This window comes from Sinocyclocheilus anshuiensis, unplaced genomic scaffold, assembly GCF_001515605.1.
Source record: "Sinocyclocheilus anshuiensis isolate Anshui unplaced genomic scaffold, SAMN03320099.WGS_v1.1 scaffold2488, whole genome shotgun sequence".
Lineage (NCBI taxonomy): Eukaryota > Metazoa > Chordata > Actinopteri > Cypriniformes > Cyprinidae > Sinocyclocheilus > Sinocyclocheilus anshuiensis.
This window is the reverse complement of record NW_015546478.1, coordinates 266,826-285,161: the sequence shown is the minus strand read 5'-3', so window position 1 is coordinate 285,161 and position 18,336 is coordinate 266,826. Positions and strand designations below refer to the sequence as shown.

The window sequence follows — 18,336 nt, the reverse complement described above, 5'->3', positions numbered from 1 at the left end:
AAAATTGTGGAAACATTACTTTTGAATGTTCTCTGAATGTTTCAAAACAAGTAGTCACATTTAAAAAAAAAAAAAAAGTTAGAGGAATGCTCAATGAAAATGTTTCAAGAACAAAAAAACTGTCGTTTTTTTTGTTTGTTTTCCCTTATGTTTGAAAGCGCTATTAAAGACCAGATAACTTTGAATGAACATTCCATTAATGTTACTGGAAGAACATTTGTTCATAACTTTGTCCAGAACGTTATCCAAAGTTCTGAAAATGTTACTGTTAGCTGGGATTCTGTTGCATTCTAGCTGTTTTGGAATGCAAAGATACATCCTGTGCGTTTGCCCCGAGTCTTGTTGTCTTTGTCAATGATAATGAAAACTAGATGAAAAAAGAAGCGCCATAATGATAGTTAAACCATTTTAATCAAAGCATACTGTTGATGTAAATAAAATTGGTGAAAAAAAACAATAACAAAAACATTTTTTCAGATAGCCTAAGAAGCCATTTATTTATTGAAAATAAAATGAAGCAACATATTAGGATAAAAGTCTATCATTATCATCATAATTATAATTAAACCATTTTAATGAAAACACGATGTTGATGAAAATATTCTAAGAAAATATGAAAAAAAAAAAAAAAAAAAAAAACACAATTTTTTTTAGTTCTCCATGTGAGAGATAATTGAGAAATGTGGACCCACTGCGGCGCCAGCTTGAGGCAACTCTACCCACAATCCTTTATTCTAAAACAAACCGATGCAGCCATTCATGAGCGCAAACAGAGAGTACGTTTACATGGACAACAATAATCCGATTTTAATAAGATTAAGACAATACTCTGATTAGTAGGACTTTTCGCTGCATTTTGCGACAGGATACACACACGGCAGTGCTCAACCGTTTGACGGCAAATAAAAGAGCTTCAACAGCACTTGAAGCTTTCATAAAATTAAAAATGAAACACCCAAAACAGTACATGGCATCATCACGAAGACGAACTATATGTTTATACGTGAAATTCCAGAGGGGACGTCGGATGGCATCATGTGGGACGTAATGATGTGTGCCATTAATCGAACTATGTACTATAACATGTAAAACGGGAACATGAAAGGAATATTCTAAAAGCAACTCATGTAAACACCATAATCATAATATTGGCTTATTTAGAATAAGGTAAATAATTAGATTACCGATGTCCATGTAAACGTAGTCAGAGTGCCTCACCATCCACCACTCCACGCAAATGATTCTGTTTGATCTCCAAAATACCTTTTAGGCATTTCAGAGTTAATTAGGTAGCTTGATTCTGCTTAAATAGGGAATAAAAGTTTTAAAAGGTACCATGTCCCTCCCTAAAAAAAAGACATTGTGATACTGCTGGTGGAATAGAATAAACTGAAACAGAACATCATTGCGGAATCTTCAAAATCCCAGTGGTTACACGCAAACATATAAAGGTTAGGTATGCTGATCATTCTAGTTTAATCGAGAGCTGTTTGATCTTGTGAAGTCAGAACATTAAAGCCTCATATAGATGGATGGAGAGATGGATGTATGGGTGTTTCTTGCTTCTGATATGCTAGGCAATGGCTGTCACTCTCATTATTATCAAGCTATAATTCTGCAAAACCCACCGCTGAAAATGGAAGCGATCCTGAAGCATGTGCTACATAGATAAACACAGCATGTAATTACGGTGAATAGATGAGTCAGAGTGCCTCACCATCCACCACTCCACGCAAATGATTCTGTTTGATCTCCAAAATACCTTTTAGGCATTTCAGAGTTAATTAGGTAGCTTGATTCTGCTTAAATAGGGAATAAAAGTTTTAAAAGGTACCATGTCCCTCCCTAAAAAAAAGACATTGTGATACTGCTGGTGGAATAGAATAAACTGAAACAGAACATCATTGCGGAATCTTCAAAATCCCAGTGGTTACACGCAAACATATAAAGGTTAGGTATGCTGATCATTCTAGTTTAATCGAGAGCTGTTTGATCTTGTCAAGTCAGAACATTAAAGCCTCATATAGATGGATGGGGAGATGGATGTATGGGTGTTTCTTGCTTCTGATATGCTAGGCAATGGCTGTCACTCTCATTATTATCAAGCTATAATTCTGCAAAACCCACCGCTGAAAATGGAAGCGATCCTGAAGCATGTGCTACATAGATAAACACAGCATGTAATTACGGTGAATAGATGTCTGTGTGCTGATTGCCGCCTGCTGAAAGAGGTCAAAAAATGGAAAGGAACGAATCAGGGTGTCCCCGTTTCCTCATACCAGAACATCCTACACAAGAAGTGCTTGTTTGTTACTGATACGACACACTTGCACAAAGAACAAGGACATAAAACAAAACTGCTATCATGATCAGTCCATCTTGATTAGATGACAAATGTTTTTTTTTTTTTTTTATAAAAGTCAACATCAAATAAACACAATAATAATAACACTAATAATAATAAAAACAAAATGAAAACAAATCCCAACCTATACATTTTCTTGTTTCACTTCAAAATAAACCTTGTTATTTAAATTAAAGATGACTTTGAATTCCGTTTTATGTTTACTTGAATATACCAAAACTTCCTCAGACAAACAATAAGAAATACTTTATCTATAAGAATGACAAATGTGGCATAGAAATGCTAATGTAAAGCTAAATTACAACTTTTCAATAAATTAAAAAAAAAAACTATAATTTTGCAAAAACACAGGTGCATCAGTCTCTCTGAACATTTCTATTGAAAACACCAATAATAACAGCAATTCCACAGGCAGAGTTCGGCAATTTTCTGTTTATGTTTTCTTTTGTGAGGGGACTGAGAAGCTGTCATTTTCATGAAGTGCCATTGCGAGTCTAAATTCAAATACTCCAGTGCCCAGAGGACACTGAACTCTGGCTCTTCAATCCTTTAAAAGCATTCCCAATGTCATTCAGCAAGAGTATTTCTGTCTTGTATTGCAGTAAAATATTTAGTCTCACTTTATATTAAGTGCCCTTAACTATGTACTTGCATTCAAACTAATCATTTGAATGCTATTCAAATTGTTTCAATACAATACATGTTTAATTAAAATTAAACAGTACCATGGGAAGAGGGGGTTGAAGAGGCTTATGAGAGGAAAAAGAACAAATATTCCGACCTGGCAGCTGAAGCATCCCAGAACGGCTGGAAGACTAGCATCTTCCCAGTAGAGGTGGGATGCAGGGGTTTTGTTGCAACATCTACCACCAGTTTGCTGAGAAAAATAGGGGTGAAGGGTCGCTCTCTCCAACAGGCCATCAAGTCCATATCAAGTGCTGCTGAAAAAAGCAGTAACTGGCTCTGGATCAAGCGTAAGGACCCCATCTGGGCAGCAAGGTAGAGACAGATGGTATGCGGTCAGGCTTAGGCCCGACTCAGGGAGAAGGACGCCCCTGCCATATAGAGGGTATGGCATGGAGGGGGGTGTACCTGGGACGCTGGGTACACCGTTGAGCCTTTTGGAGACGTTGTGGGCTTCAATCAACGAAACGTCGATGAAGCAGGGTGCCCACCTGATGACCCCAATGACATACCTTACCCTCTTTTTAACCACTCCACACCGATTGCTACTATCAAGAGTTTCCTACTAAAGGGATTGAAACATCTAGTTCTATTAGCTTTACTGATTTGGTACCTTTTGGCCAGCCTTTTATTAGGCCGAGCATTACAAATGTACTTATTGTGTACATACATGCTTTTACATTGTACTATTTAAAAAAAAAACCTGCATGTAATTACATTTGTAATTAATTTATAATTACACTGTTGACACTTAATCTTACCCAAACCACCAAACTTGTCCCTAACCTTACCCGTATCCCACCTCAATAGCAGCAAAAGTGATTTTCAACACAATATGAACACAAAGTACATTGCACTTATTTTTTTGATGTAAGTACATAGTAGTTAAGGCCACTTAATATAAAGTGGGACCAAATATTTAAACACACGACATTTACACAAGAAGCAACACTGCAGATAATAATATATTAAGAATTGTTTGTATGTGTTTTTCTTGTTTTAAGCATAAATCCAGCTGAATTTATTGAGGTCTATGCTTACTAAAATAATAATAAAAAGTACATTTGAAAATATATTTCAAAATAATGTATGCTCACGTGAATTCTCAAGTCATATCAGTGCCCCAAAAAGAGGTTTTATGTTTACAGAGTGAGTATCCTGATGGAGACCGCCTTGTTGAGATAACAAGACCAGCTAAAAATAACATTTATTTAAGACTAAATAATATTATGCGACACTTTTGTTTGCAGAAGTTGTTAATCGATGGCTGAGTTTTGTGTAATGCATCCTCCACACCACTAGGTGTCAGCATAATATATATATAATACATAAGTAGTGTAAATGAAATAAACAAAGATATATTTAAAAAAAACTATTCTAAATCGCATAGAGAATAAAACAATCAAAATCAAATGACTACCCTGAGAACAGTACAACCTACGACATGGGACGTAACACTTTTTAAGTAAAAATATCTTGGAATCTCTATTGATGATGGCGCCGCAAATGGCAGCCAGGAATCATGTATGTCTGCACTATGTTTGTACTTTCTTCTACACTGGAAGCTCCTGTCGTCAAGTCAAATTCCTTGTGTGTGTAAACATACTTGGTAATAAAGCTCTTCTGATTCTGATTCTTTTAAAGACATTTTTGTTGTTATTACAGGAAAACAAGATGCAACGACACCATGTGCTTTCTCTCTCATCACATACTCGGCCCCTTGATGTCTGTAAATTGTCCCTCACACGACGGCGTCTCTGGGCGATGCAGACGTTGCCAGCTGTCGCTAACAGAAACTGCCGCCACCTCCAGTTCTTGAATATCTCACCTCGTTGTCCAGAGGCTCCCGGAGCAGACAGGACACTCAATAAACGAGATTTCTCATTGACTACGTCTCGCAGAGACCATAAACTGGTGGAAAACAGCGTCTGGATCTACAACTTTCGGATGACTACAGCTTGTATCTCTAGGTGAGTTATCGAAACCACAAATGGAAAAAAGCACCACATATCACACTAAATAATGTAAGAGACAACTATTTGTATAGTGGATGAGTTCACACCAAATGCAACCACATTTAGTGATGCTTCATCTACACCACTAGGTGTCAGTATATATAAAAAAATATTAGTGCAAGACACCACTTTGTAACTAAAACAAACAAAAATAGTGTAAATGAAATAAAGATTTATTGCATAAAAACAAGTCTAAAGGCCCGTTCACACAAAGAACGATGACTATAAAGATATATTATAACTATATAACTATATTAGCATAGCGATAATGTTCTGTTTATTATAAGCACGCACTGCAGTTTTGTCGTTTGCAGCTTTAAATTGTCAATCTCCTTAAAGCAGGATGGATTCTGATTTGCTGTCAATGTTTTTATCATTCATCAGCTGGAAAAAAAAATGTTCTAAAAAGTGATTCCAACGATATTGTTCCTATGTGTCATTATTGTTATAGTTGTGGTATGAACTCTGTTATTTTTTTTACATTTAGAACGATTTGAAAGACTATATTTTATCGTTATCATTATAGTTATCGTCCTTGGTGTGAACAGGGCTTAATTGTCTTACAAAAATGTCACTTTTCAATAAAAAATATCTTGTTTTAAAGACGTTTTAGTTACAGGAAAACAAGAAAAAAAATACTTCTTAAAAATGTTTCGTGCCTAGTTGCATTTAGGAATGATTGTACAACCATATTAGTGCTCAAAAATAGGACTGTATTATGCTGCTGTTTGAACGGCAATATAACATGCAAGAAATTGTTAAAAAATTCAAAAAGCCAACATATGCTAATTAGTCTTTTGGTCTCAAGCACGTTAAATGTTACTACTCAGATAGCTAGACTTTTGATTAATTGCATACAATTTCCATTTTTCAATTTATTCTGGCCAAACACTCACCACTTAACCAAGAAAGGTCAAGAATGCCAAAAAAAGTGACCAATCAGAATTTGTCACATTTTTATGTGTCATTAATATATGAAAAAAGTTAGTACCAGGGTTGCCAGGACTGCGAAACAAAACCATCCTAATTCTTATTCAAAAGTAGCCCAATCAGTTTTTTTCCATGGTTTTCCTCTCCATCAAAATCGTGAAATTGCTTTGACTTGCAGGCTAAAATAACAACCCACAGCAACAGTGCAAAAGTAGCCCAATTTTGCAGGAAAACCACAATTGGTAACACTGGTTGGTACCACAAAAATAAACAGTCGTGGAATAAACAAATTGCACAACAGTGACCAGCAAGGATAGTGTTTTTCAGTCAGTTCTTGCCATCTTTGTGCAATGTGCATCAGACGGTTTGCGAACAGACTGTGGGCGATCTGTGGGCGAGCCGGCGGTCTGTCTGAGGCTGGTGCTATGTTACTACCAACTTGACATAAGGTGTAGGCGACAGTCAAATAGTTTCTATCTTATGTATGTTAGTCCAATGTGGTCTAAATAGCAGAACACCTCAAGTACCATCTAGTGGACCTTATTTTGACCTGGTAGACCATTTTGGTTAGGTTTGTTAGAGCTGCCAGACCCCTTTGCACCTTGGTGTTTTGTGCAGTGAATTATTAGCTGCTGAGAGCATCAAACCACTGAAATTCAATTTTGCGCAATAAAGAGGTTTGGTACAGCATTGGGCAATTTTACAGCAATTGCTGTAAAATCTGTCCTGAAGCAAAAACCAGTTGTTGTACACTGTCTCTGTTTTCATATGTGACAGTTGTGCACATCATTAGTCAATTAACTGAGTTTTCACCAGTTCAAATATCAATAAACATCTCTTGACAAGCATCATATTTCTTAGAGAAATGTGAAAGGACATATTATACAATACAGAACAATTCTGGGTAACAATTTCTTTGTCATTCTTTTAATTTCGTTAGCACGTAGTCAATAGTATTGATTCCTACATTAATTACTCTAGATACTCCAGAGTGTTTACCCCTTGTGCTGATATTGACTTCGCCACAGGCTACCAGACAAAATACATGCATATACAATTTAAAAATGATTTTACAACTTAGAAATTCTACTTTAGTAATAATGGATATCATTGCTTAAAATGTAATGTTCTACTCAATCCTGGATTAATGCATCCAAAGCTACACCTATTTTTTTTTTTAAATAAGAAAGGAAAACAACCTTGCATGCATACTTATGCTATCCTGTTATGAATATTCCCAAATTTCGGTTACAATCTTGATGCGCATTTACTCTGTCTTGTAGCTGACTGGGAATTGGGAACCTGTCAGCCTGAACTAGCCATGATGAGCTGAGGGAAGCTTATGTAATTGAGAGCTCTGTTACAGTGGAGAATGTGCTTTGTATTCAGAAACGCAGCGCTAATAAGCTGGAGTCAAAGCCTGAAAGGTTTCTTCAAAAAAAAAAAAAAAAAAGCTAGGGAAACAGTGGTAACTTTTATACTTTTTTCAATCACTGCAGCAAGTGTTTATAATTCCTTGCTGGAAAATCCAGCTAAAGCTGGTAGCTTTGATTTTTACACACTATCTGGTAACTAGCTGGTGTAAGCCGGTTATTAGCAGGTCCAAGCTGGTCAGTTAGGCGGTCAACCAGTTACCAAAATCACCTGATCACCTGTTGTTGCTAAAGATCAACTTCGACCAGTTACCATAGGGTGACCATACGTGCCATTTTCCCAGGACGCGTCCTTGCCAGGATTTGTTTTGGCTTTGTTTTTTCCTGTTTTCATGCTTGCTGAAGGTAATGATCGAAAAGTAGTTTGACCAATAACATGCAGGCATTGTACATAATGGACCAATCATGGTGTGTGTGAGAAGGTGGGATCTACGGTCAAAGCGATGCAATTACTCGTACATAGGATGTGTTCGACTTAAAAGCAGCGCGGCTCAGATCGATCAGTGTTTGACATCAAAGTACCTCGAGAGCATTTTGAAAGCATAACTGTCTGTATGGTATTTTGATGTCATACACCGATCGGTCTGCACACGCAAACAAAGCCAAAACCTAGATATTTTAGGCAATATAGAAATCCTGGCCAGGACGCATCCTGGGAAAATGGCACGCATGGTCACCCTAAGTTACCATCAATGAAAAGACTGTACAGTTACCAGCTTACACAGAATTTTTAAGCTAGGTTTTCAGTCAAGAGGGCAAACATCATCAACTCGCTGAAAGAAAACCTGCATGTCATAGCATGAGGTGTTTTTAGGCAAAAATGAGCTGTTAGCATTTACCTGTGCACTTTCTGCTAGTGTCTTCTTTCTTGGAGGAACTCATGAGCTTGCAGTTGAAGTTCTCCTCCCAGAACTCAGCAAACCAGACGTTCCTTCTGTTGTTCTCCAGTGTGCGTGATGTAAAGTAGGTGTCGAAACCTGAAAATGACAACGTAAAACCATTAGCGATAGCATCAGATAATCGGTAATATTACCTGAAAAGCCATGTGCTATTATTTTGGTTATACCTGAACATACCTAAATTGCTTCACTAGTATATCTACCAAAAAAAAAAAAAGGATAGGTAATGATAATGTATGAACAGTGCCAAGTTTGTTGGCATTTCCAACATACTCACATGGCAATTAGTATCTATTTTACATTTTGAAGAACTGGGGCCGGTTGCACCAGCTAGATGTAAAAATACTGGGTATAAGCCCTACGCTGGGCTTTGCAACATCCTGCTTTACGATAAATATTTACACCTGTTGCACCAACTGAAACTACGATCAGGCGCAACTACGCCCGGCGTAGACAATGCGCGTCCACGCCGACACATTCTCCCTCAGTTATAGATATAGCTGAGACGACGTTCACGCCGCAATGGCTACAACTACTAATATAGAACTGAATTGCTCAAGACATAATATAAGTGAAATCACCGCGCTATGATTTCATTGAGTAAACATTTCCTAACAAGTCCGCGTTTTTATATCTGAAGTCTCCCTGCACACTCCCATGACAGATTTCATCAAGGTTAAGTAAAATATAATAAATGTAATACAATGCTTCTCTCTAGAGTTATTTTTTTATAGCTGACTTCTCTCTAGTTATTTTTTTATAGCTGACTATCAAGTTTATGTAGGCTACAATGAGACGTAGCACTACGCCGAGATGGTGCAACGGGTATAAATTCTACGCAGGACTTAAAGCTCATTTTACGTCCAGCCTAGTCTTACAACCGGGTGTACGTCCAGCTGGTGCAACCGGCCCCAGATAACTTTGAATGAACATTCTATTGAATCACTGGAAGAACATTTGTTCATAATTTTGAGAGAACTTGAGAGCTGAACACTGCTTGTCAGCCTTATTCACGTTTCTAAAAATCGTACATTTCTGTATGAATCACATTGCACAAATTTATATGAAATGACTTTGTAAAATAGTTACATTTTCTCATGAGATTGAGTTGTGATTTCAGTCATCATCATCCTGCTGAACTGAACTACTGGCCAAGAATGTGATGCTAGTATACTGGTGTAACTAGTTGGATAATCTTAAACAGTTTCTCTGAGCAATTAAATCACAGGTACAGCATATAAATTTTTTTTTTATTATTTTTTTAGAGAAGTTACCATAGTTGAATAATCAGCCTCGGAGTGAAAAGGCCACAACACATTTGTGTGGCAAAAGTTCTGCATCCCCAACAAAATCCTTAACATGCTTATTTGCCATTCTTCACGTCAGGAAGCTTAGCATGTAATCAGACCGTTCGCCATCAGCAGACAAACAATAACATTTATCAATCCGGATCCTGAAGAGTCTTTTGAGTCTGTTCTTGTTGTCTGCCATCAAGGCTAATAACATGCCTCATCTAAATAGGTTTGTGGCGTAATGAAGCTTTCATCCACAGTGTAGCTACAAAGACAAAGGTCAGCAGAACATTTCATTTTGCCACAGGCATCGGCTAACCTTACATAGTCATAAATCATTTAAACTTTGTTTGCTTCCACTTGGCAGACTTGAAAGGAAGTGAGTCCGTGTCTGTTTTGCCCACTAGAAAATAAGTGTTAAGAAAGAGATAATGTGTTATCATTAAGCTGCTACAGCAGAGCTGCCCTAAGCCAGTCAACAAATGCAGCTGAAGTCTTTAATGCACTCCTGGGCTTTGCATACTCTCGAGTCGGAGCAAGTATTTAGCCTATATTTTTTTTTAATTATTTTTTTAGAGAAGTTACCATAGTTGAATAATCAGCCTCGGTGTGAAAAGGCCACAACACATTTGTGTGGCAAAAGTTCTGCATCCCCAACAAAATCCTTAACATCCTTATTTGCCATTCTTCACGTCAGGAAGCTTAGCATGTAATCAGACCGTTCGCCATCAGCAGACAAACAATAACATTTATCAATCCGGATCCTGAAGAGTCTTTTGAGTCTGTTCTTGTTGTCTGCCATCAAGGCTAATAACATGCCTCATCTAAATAGGTTTGTGGCGTAATGAAGCTTTCATCCACAGTGTAGCTACAAAGACAAAGGTCAGCAGAACATTTCATTTTGCCACAGGCATCGGCTAACCTTACATAGTCATAAATCATTTAAACTTTGTTTGCTTCCACTTGGCAGACTTGAAAGGAAGTGAGTCCGTGTCTGTTTTGCCCACTAGAAAATAAGTGTTAAGAAAGAGATAATGTGTTATCATTAAGCTGCTACAGCAGAGCTGCCCTAAGCCAGTCAACAAATGCAGCTGAAGTCTTTAATGCACTCCTGGGCTTTGCATACTCTCGAGTCGGAGCAAGTATTTAGCCTATCTGCGGCTCCCAAGCTGCATGCCCCACGTTGGCATCTTGAGTGCTGGAGTCTGATGGTGAAGTCTGTCACTTCTTCTGTGATCGGTTGAAATCAAGATTTCCCCCCGAATACTCAAAGTACATCACCGCACTTTTTTGAAGTGCCTATAGACTTCAGGCAGGGTAGCACCATATGTGATTTCTGACAGGAATGAAAGCTAAGCTGTGAAAGATAGAAGTACAGAGCATTCAATGGATTGTACTGTAGTTTAACAACATATTGATTGTTTAGCTGATGAAACATATTTCCAAAAAGAACTTTCAGTAGACTAGAACTCCACAAAGCAATTTTGAAAGTTGTTAGTTGTGAAAATAGCATGATTAGCACAAATAGCACATGCTATTGTAAAATCTGTAAGTCTATCCCTCACAGCCTCGTTCTCATCCCCATTAAATTCAATATGGTGTCTTACCTGATTAAAGTCTATTGAGACTTTTTGGAGAGAAAGTAGAGAGAGTAAGGAAAATAATGGGAAGGAAGGGTGAAAATAAGCATTTGCAAGCCAGATTCAATCTCAAATTTCCCACATGTGCACAATGAGAAGGTGCATTTTTTGCATAAATTCTTGTGTAAACTGACGTAAAACTGATTTTACAAACTATTTTTGAACCAGATGTGAACTGAATGCAATTATTCAATTGAATTGCAAATAAAAACAGTTCTACAAATGATTTACACAAACATCTGTTTAGCTCATCGAGCACTGAATTTGTGAAGAGAAAAGGGCAATGTGAATGTGAACTGGTTGTGAGTCAGATTCAAACCCACTTTTCCCACTTGAGTACCGAGTATGTGCACCAACTGCTAGGCTGTGGCTCTCAGTACACACAATGAGCCTTTTTCATGAAGCATGTGTAAATCTAATGTAAATAAATTTTAATTTAAATAAATTTAATTTAAAATTCAATTAAAATTAAAATTAAAATAGCAAGCCAGTTAAGGAAATATTAATACTTAATGCTAAATAATTCAATAAAAAAAGTTCACACTACAAATGAATTACACAGAAATCCGTTCTGCTCATGGAAGACAGAAGATTGAGAGGAGAGAGAGGGAATATAACTGTGAACTGTGTCAGATTCAAACCCACACTTCCCACATGAGCACCACAAGTAGGCAGTACTGCTAAGCTACAGCTCCCACAACACAATGAGATCGACAAATGTGTAAATTTCTCTGACAATGGATGAAAGAATCGTTTGTATCAACCACATGAGCAAAATGAGAGGAATGGATTTCTGTGTTCGTCAGTAGTTCGTAAAAACTTTATATAACAACAGAAAAATGTGTTAAAGAAAAAAACTTTTTTATCCTGTTAACTATGTAAAAATTGTTAGATAAGAATTGAAACGTTTTATCAGACATTTGTTTTGCTTACAAAAGACATATGATGCTGAGAGTGTCAGGTGGAACATGATCAGGAAATGTTGCAAGTCAGATTTGAACCGGTGTTGCCCACATGAGCATCATAGCTCAACACGTCAGTGTATGTACAGTAATTTTAAAGCCATGGCTCTGAAAACACACAAATCCCATTCATGAAATACAAGCAGAAATATGTCTGTGTAAATCGTTCGTAAAATCATTCGTATGATAACTGTCCCATTTTTACACTAAATGTTTTAATACATAATTCCCAATAAAATCCAAGCAGATCGAATTTCTCTGCATGTAGTTCATAAAACCATTCTTACATAAAACTTTGCATTGTAAATGGTTTTATGAACAAGTTACAATAAAATATGTTCTGCTCATGTTTTATAAATAAACCCCAGTTTTCATAATCACTACAACATACTGACCTGAGCTCAAAAACTCTGCAGTTTATGTTCTATGGCCTTAGCAGCTAAATTATTCCTCAGGCTGATTGATGCATGTTTTCCGTTTATTTGTCAGATGACCTCGACCACATGTGCTCTACCCATCACTCCACGGGCATACTTGACTCAGAAACGGATCCTAAGCAGGTTTGTGTGCTCGCTCATAAATTCTGCTAATTGCAGCGTATTTGTACACAAGCCTTGTACACAAGAAACTCCCAAAGGCCTGTCTGTGTCATTTTCTCCGTGTCTGGAGGACAAAGCGCAGAGCTTCACCTTTTGTTTAAAGCGTTCAACAGCTGCTCTGTTGCTGAGAAATTAACAGGCAGCCCGTGAACCTCCACCACGGCGGGATTCAGGAACCGCCCTTGCTATCCAATAGTCACTTTTTTTATAAATATTAACAATATATCTAAAATAAGGATTTTGACCGCACTTTACATTAGTCAAAAGCCATAGGGGGGATTAGATTGGACATGAAGCCATTAAATAAAGCACTAGACATGAAAAAATTATGGAGAGACCGTTTGAAATAATCCATTAGAGTGTAGCATCACATTCATAATTTATCTTCCTAATGTATTAGAATGGACAGAACCTACAGTATATATAAATATATACTGTATATATTAAAATATATACAGTATATATAAATATATACTGTATATATTAAAATATATACTGTGTATATATATATATATATATATATATATATATATATATATATATATATATACACTGTATATATATATAATGACAATTGAGTGACAATAATTATGAAAGAGTGAATTAAAATATTATTTTAAATAAAGGCAATCAAAGAATCCTGATTCATCAAAGAATATTGAACAAAAAAAATGTGTCAAAGTTCCTGAAGGCCTGAATGAATGAATGAATGAATGAATGATAGCAGCAAAACTGTTTTCAAAATTGATGTTGTTAAGATTTTTTTTGAGCATCAAATCAGCATATTGAAAGATTTCAGAAGGATCATGTGACACTGAAGACTGGAGTAATGATGCTGAATTTATAAAACTTTCAAATATGTTAAAATGGAAAAGAAAATGTAAATAAAACAGAATATTTCACATAATTACTGTTGTTTTTTTATATTTTTAATGAAATAAAAGCAGCTTTTGCAAAGATAAGATATTTTGCTTAAAATATCTTTTTAAAAAGCATTAAAAAATCTTTTGGTAGATGGTAGGCTGGGCACTGGGTCCGGAGTGGCACTGGCGAGATCCCCCTCGGGACAGACGGTGAACGGGGATCCGTGCCTCGCCAGTGTCCACTCCACAAAGGCAGCGAAATTCGCTCGAGGACCATCTTCGGACAACATCGCTCTGCACGAGAGGTTTAAACTGGCGTCGTAGAACGCACAGAGCGCGTCGTCCAGGTAGCTGGTTAGAGCAGCGAGGACCAGGAACAGTCTAGTATGGCCCTCGAGCGATCTCTCCCCCTACTTCAGCAGGAGGAGGAGGTACTCCAGATGGGTGAGGGGATCCATGGATAACACAACTGAAACAAAACACTGAGGGGAAAAAAACGGAGGGTAGACACACGGTGGTAACTGTTTCATTCGGGTCTTCTGTCACGCTTTGCTTACAGGAGGAATGAGGAGCCGAGGTGACGTGGAGATTTCACAAAACGAGAGTCTTTAATAATCCAACAGGGAGACACAGAGCACAAGGAAGACGTTCAAGACCCGACAAGGAAACAGGAGTCAGACTACACATTTATACTAAACTTAACGGAGGACAGACAGGTGCGGGGAATCAACTAACAACGAGACAAAGAGAACAGGAACATGACCAAATAAGGGAACAATGAAACAGAAACAGGCAAAACAGGTCCATAATCCTGATAGTACTATTAATAAAGGCAAGATTTTTTTTAAATCTATTTTTGGGGATAAAATGAGTAAATATAGCCCTTAAATACTACAGTAACATTTGTGCAATAATTTTTAACATTCAATAGGCCTAAACTGTTGCAGAACATTACAAAACATTCATAACTATTATCTTAATTGCAGTATATATGTACACTGTATATATGAAAATGACATTTATTTATGAGGGATAATGTACAACAAATAGGTCATTATTGTGCAATAAACCCCAAGAAGGTGATCAAAATGTGAAGTGTTTCTGTAAATATTGATAATTTATGAGAAGAGGGAGGCTTTATATCAGTCGTGACACAAACAAGCACATCTATGTAGGAAACCCATATATATTCCTCCCTAGGGCATAAATTTAAACCAAAAAACTGAAGACCAGCATGCGTTCCTTTAAAGAGCATGTAGGCAGTCGCATGTGTCTTCCCAGCTTTTCAACAGGCATCGCCACGGAAGATTAATTCAGGCAGGCCTACGCCGTTTCCTTCTGACTCCGCAACCCACGGCCAATCCATCGTCATGGGAACCGTGCAAGCAAATGAGAAGGTTCCCACACCCCTCCCAGGCCACTTTATAAACAATTACACACGTTTTAAAACATCCTAACGCCTCAAGAAGAGACATTCCACCAGAAATCCTAACTTGTGGCATCAAGCCATTGCGAGAAACCTCAGGTGACAATCGCTAGCGCTGACGACGCTTCAAATAAAGTGCCTGAGTCTCGAATGCCACGCTAGATCTTAGCCTCCTTGCTGTGATTTTATGGACGGTCTGAGGTTAAACATTGCTCAGAGCCTGTTGGGAGAAAAGGCAAACTGAGCTGATCTCCAAATCAACAAGGATCACACTCCAAGCTGTCACTCCGCTTCGAGTGTCTCCGAGCTGCTGATATAACATTGTTGCGGAGCACAACCGGCTAATGCACTCGCAATTTGTCTCCGTATCTGAAGTGAGCTCCAGACAGATGGGGCTGACAACTTCAGATCGATTCTGCTAAAACAAGTCATTGGGGGAGGTGGTAAGAAAACAGATAATAATTTAGATGAGCATCATGCTTGCATAATTTCAGTGGCAGTTTTTGTCAGACAAACAGGGAAAATAAGGAAATAAGCTTCTGTTTTCTCGGAAAACTGCTTGCATTGGCAATCATTTGAATGGTGTCAGACTAAGAGGAAAAAAATAGTAAATTAATGTATGTAGTAACTATGAAAATAGGTAAAAAAATAAAATAAAATGTTTTTTTTTTCAAGGCTAAAATGTTCTGCTCAGCACCGATTCAACCAGCTGTAGACGAAATTGTGTTGTTATATTCAGAAACAGGCCATTAAACAAACAGGGAAAATAAGGAAATAAGCTTCTGTTTTCTCGGAAAACTGCTTGCATTGGCAATCATTTGAATGGTGTCAGACTAAGAGGAAAAAAATAGTAAATTAATGTATGTAGTAACTATGAAAATAGGTAAAAAAAAAAATAAAATGTTTTTTTTTTCAAGGCTAAAATGTTCTGCTCAGCACCGATTCAACCAGCTGTAGACGAAATTTTGTTGTTATATTCAGAAACAGGCCATTAAACCAAACACCAAACACATCTACATTTCTACTTTGTTTCACTTTTTTATTAGTGCTTGGAAAGCATTGGCATATTGATATTCCTCACACATTCTGATTAGGGTTTGTTCTAATTATTAAACTTCTGTAATGAATTCATCCTAATTTTTTTGTAGATAATTGTAGGCTTTTTTTTTTTGCTTTTGCAGCCTGTGCTTAAAAATAATAATAAAAATAAAATAAAATAATAAAAAGACGTACATATACTGCCATTTAAAAAATTGGGGTCAGTATGATTTTTTTTTTTTATATTAATTTACTTATTCTTTATTTATTTATTTATTTATTATTTAAGACATTAATAATTTTACAGCCAGGATGCATTAAATTGATCTAAAGTGACATACTTTTACATTTTTACAATAAGATTTCTATTTTAAATAAATGCTGTTCTTTTTAAATCAGTTCAAAGAATACTGAAAAAGGTATCTTAATTTCCACAAAAATATTAGGCCATGTCCACACGTACACGGGTATTTTTATAGACTGAGTTTTTCCTTCCGTTTTTAAAAAAATCTCCGTCCACATGAAAACGCAAACGCATGCTATGAAGCACTGTCGAGAAAATGCCAAACCAACAGGTGGCAATATAATCTCAACCGTAAAGCCATGTTGGCCAATCAGAAGCCTGAAAAAGTTTCCAGTAGGTGGAGATAACAGCACAGGCTCCGACATCACAAGCCAAAAACTCCGGTTTTGCTGTCTACACGATAACACTGCAACCGGAGTTTTTAAAAATCTTCACCCTGGCAGGCGTTTTCAAAAATGTTCAGTTTCAGTGACCTGGAGCTGCGTTTGCGTGTGGACGAACGGCCAAACCACGTAGAAAAAGCTGCGGTTTTAAAAATAACCGCGTTCGTGTGGACAGGGCCTTAATCAGCACAACTGTTTTCAGCATTGATAATAAAGAAATAAATGTTTCTTGGGCAGCAAATCAGCTTATTAGAATGATTTCTGAATGATCACGAGTCCTCTTATTGTTTTACATTTATAGAATGTTCAGAATACAACAACAACAACAACAACAATACTTAATAATAAATAATAATAATATTTAATAATAAATAAACAAATAAATTATATAAAAAAGAAATTATGTTTGCATGCTAAAATGTGATTACTTTCTTATGTTATGCAACTTTAAAAATGAAGCTTGTGGTGAATTGATGTCAAAAACATCATTTTGTTTGTATGTTTATTTATCTTCATAGCTCCTACTTGTTTATTACTGCTCGTTCGAATTAAAGCAAAAAAAAAAAAAAAAATGTTTTTGACATGAATTATTTAAACCTCAACTCTCTTAATTATTCAGTTTCGGCTGAAAATATATCACCCTGAGATTTAACACTAAACAGCCCTGCAGTACATTTAACTTATATAATACAATATAACTGGGTCAGAAAATAACACAGTCCCATATCTCTCATTGTGGCATAAACGTTGTTGACCTCTTGTGGTTAAAGACCCCATACAAATTTTAATCCTGTGGCTTTTTAGTCCATACCATTTTTAGCTGTTATGCAAGTGTAACAATATTAGCGACAATATTACTGACACAGATACACTGAGAGAAATGGTGTAGGATTTACTTTAGGAAACAACTTTTATTCAGAAATTGCTTGTAAATGTAAAAAAAAAAATATATATATGTTTTTAAAGTAATTAGCAACTAGTAACTTTACTCATTTATAAACTTGTTACGTCCCGTATTGTTCTGGGAGGGATGTTCTCTCCTTTTTCTCTCTCTCGCCTCACTCTCACCTCACAGGACCTGTGATTGGACCATGCTTCTGTCAATCATCAATTCTACGCGACGCTTTGAGGACCAATCAGACGTTAGTGGGACACGAGTTCGGGAGGAGCGTTTGCTTTTAATTTGTTTGCTCTCCCACGTTTACTTTGGCGTTTGCTCCTGTTTTTGTTTCCGAATTTGAGTTACAGTCACAGTTTAGAATATTACTTGAGTAAAAGTTTGTGATATTTATTGTACTTAAGTACGAAAAGTATTTTTTTTAATATTAAACGTACTTAAGTGTTGAAAGTAAAAGTACAAGTAAATGCAAAACAAATAAGCAAATATATATATATAAAAATGTTCATACACAGCTCGAGTAGCAAGATTGTGTTCATTTTTAACTCTTTCTTCCATTTTGTATTTTTGGGTAAGAATAAGAAGCACTTCATCCGGTACTTATA

The 18,336-nt window shown here is 36.6% G+C and overlaps 1 protein-coding gene across 2 annotated transcripts in view; it reads right to left on the bottom strand.

Moving 5' to 3' along the window:
• Nucleotides 1-18,336, bottom strand: part of grm7 (glutamate metabotropic receptor 7) — a 240,684-nt gene that overhangs the window by 89,195 nt on the left and 133,153 nt on the right. For both annotated transcript variants that reach the window (XM_016503641.1, XM_016503640.1), the window contains exon 5: nucleotides 8,267-8,404. In XM_016503641.1, the coding sequence (XP_016359127.1) occupies nucleotides 8,267-8,404 (138 nt within the window). The remainder of the gene's footprint in view (nucleotides 1-8,266; nucleotides 8,405-18,336) is intronic.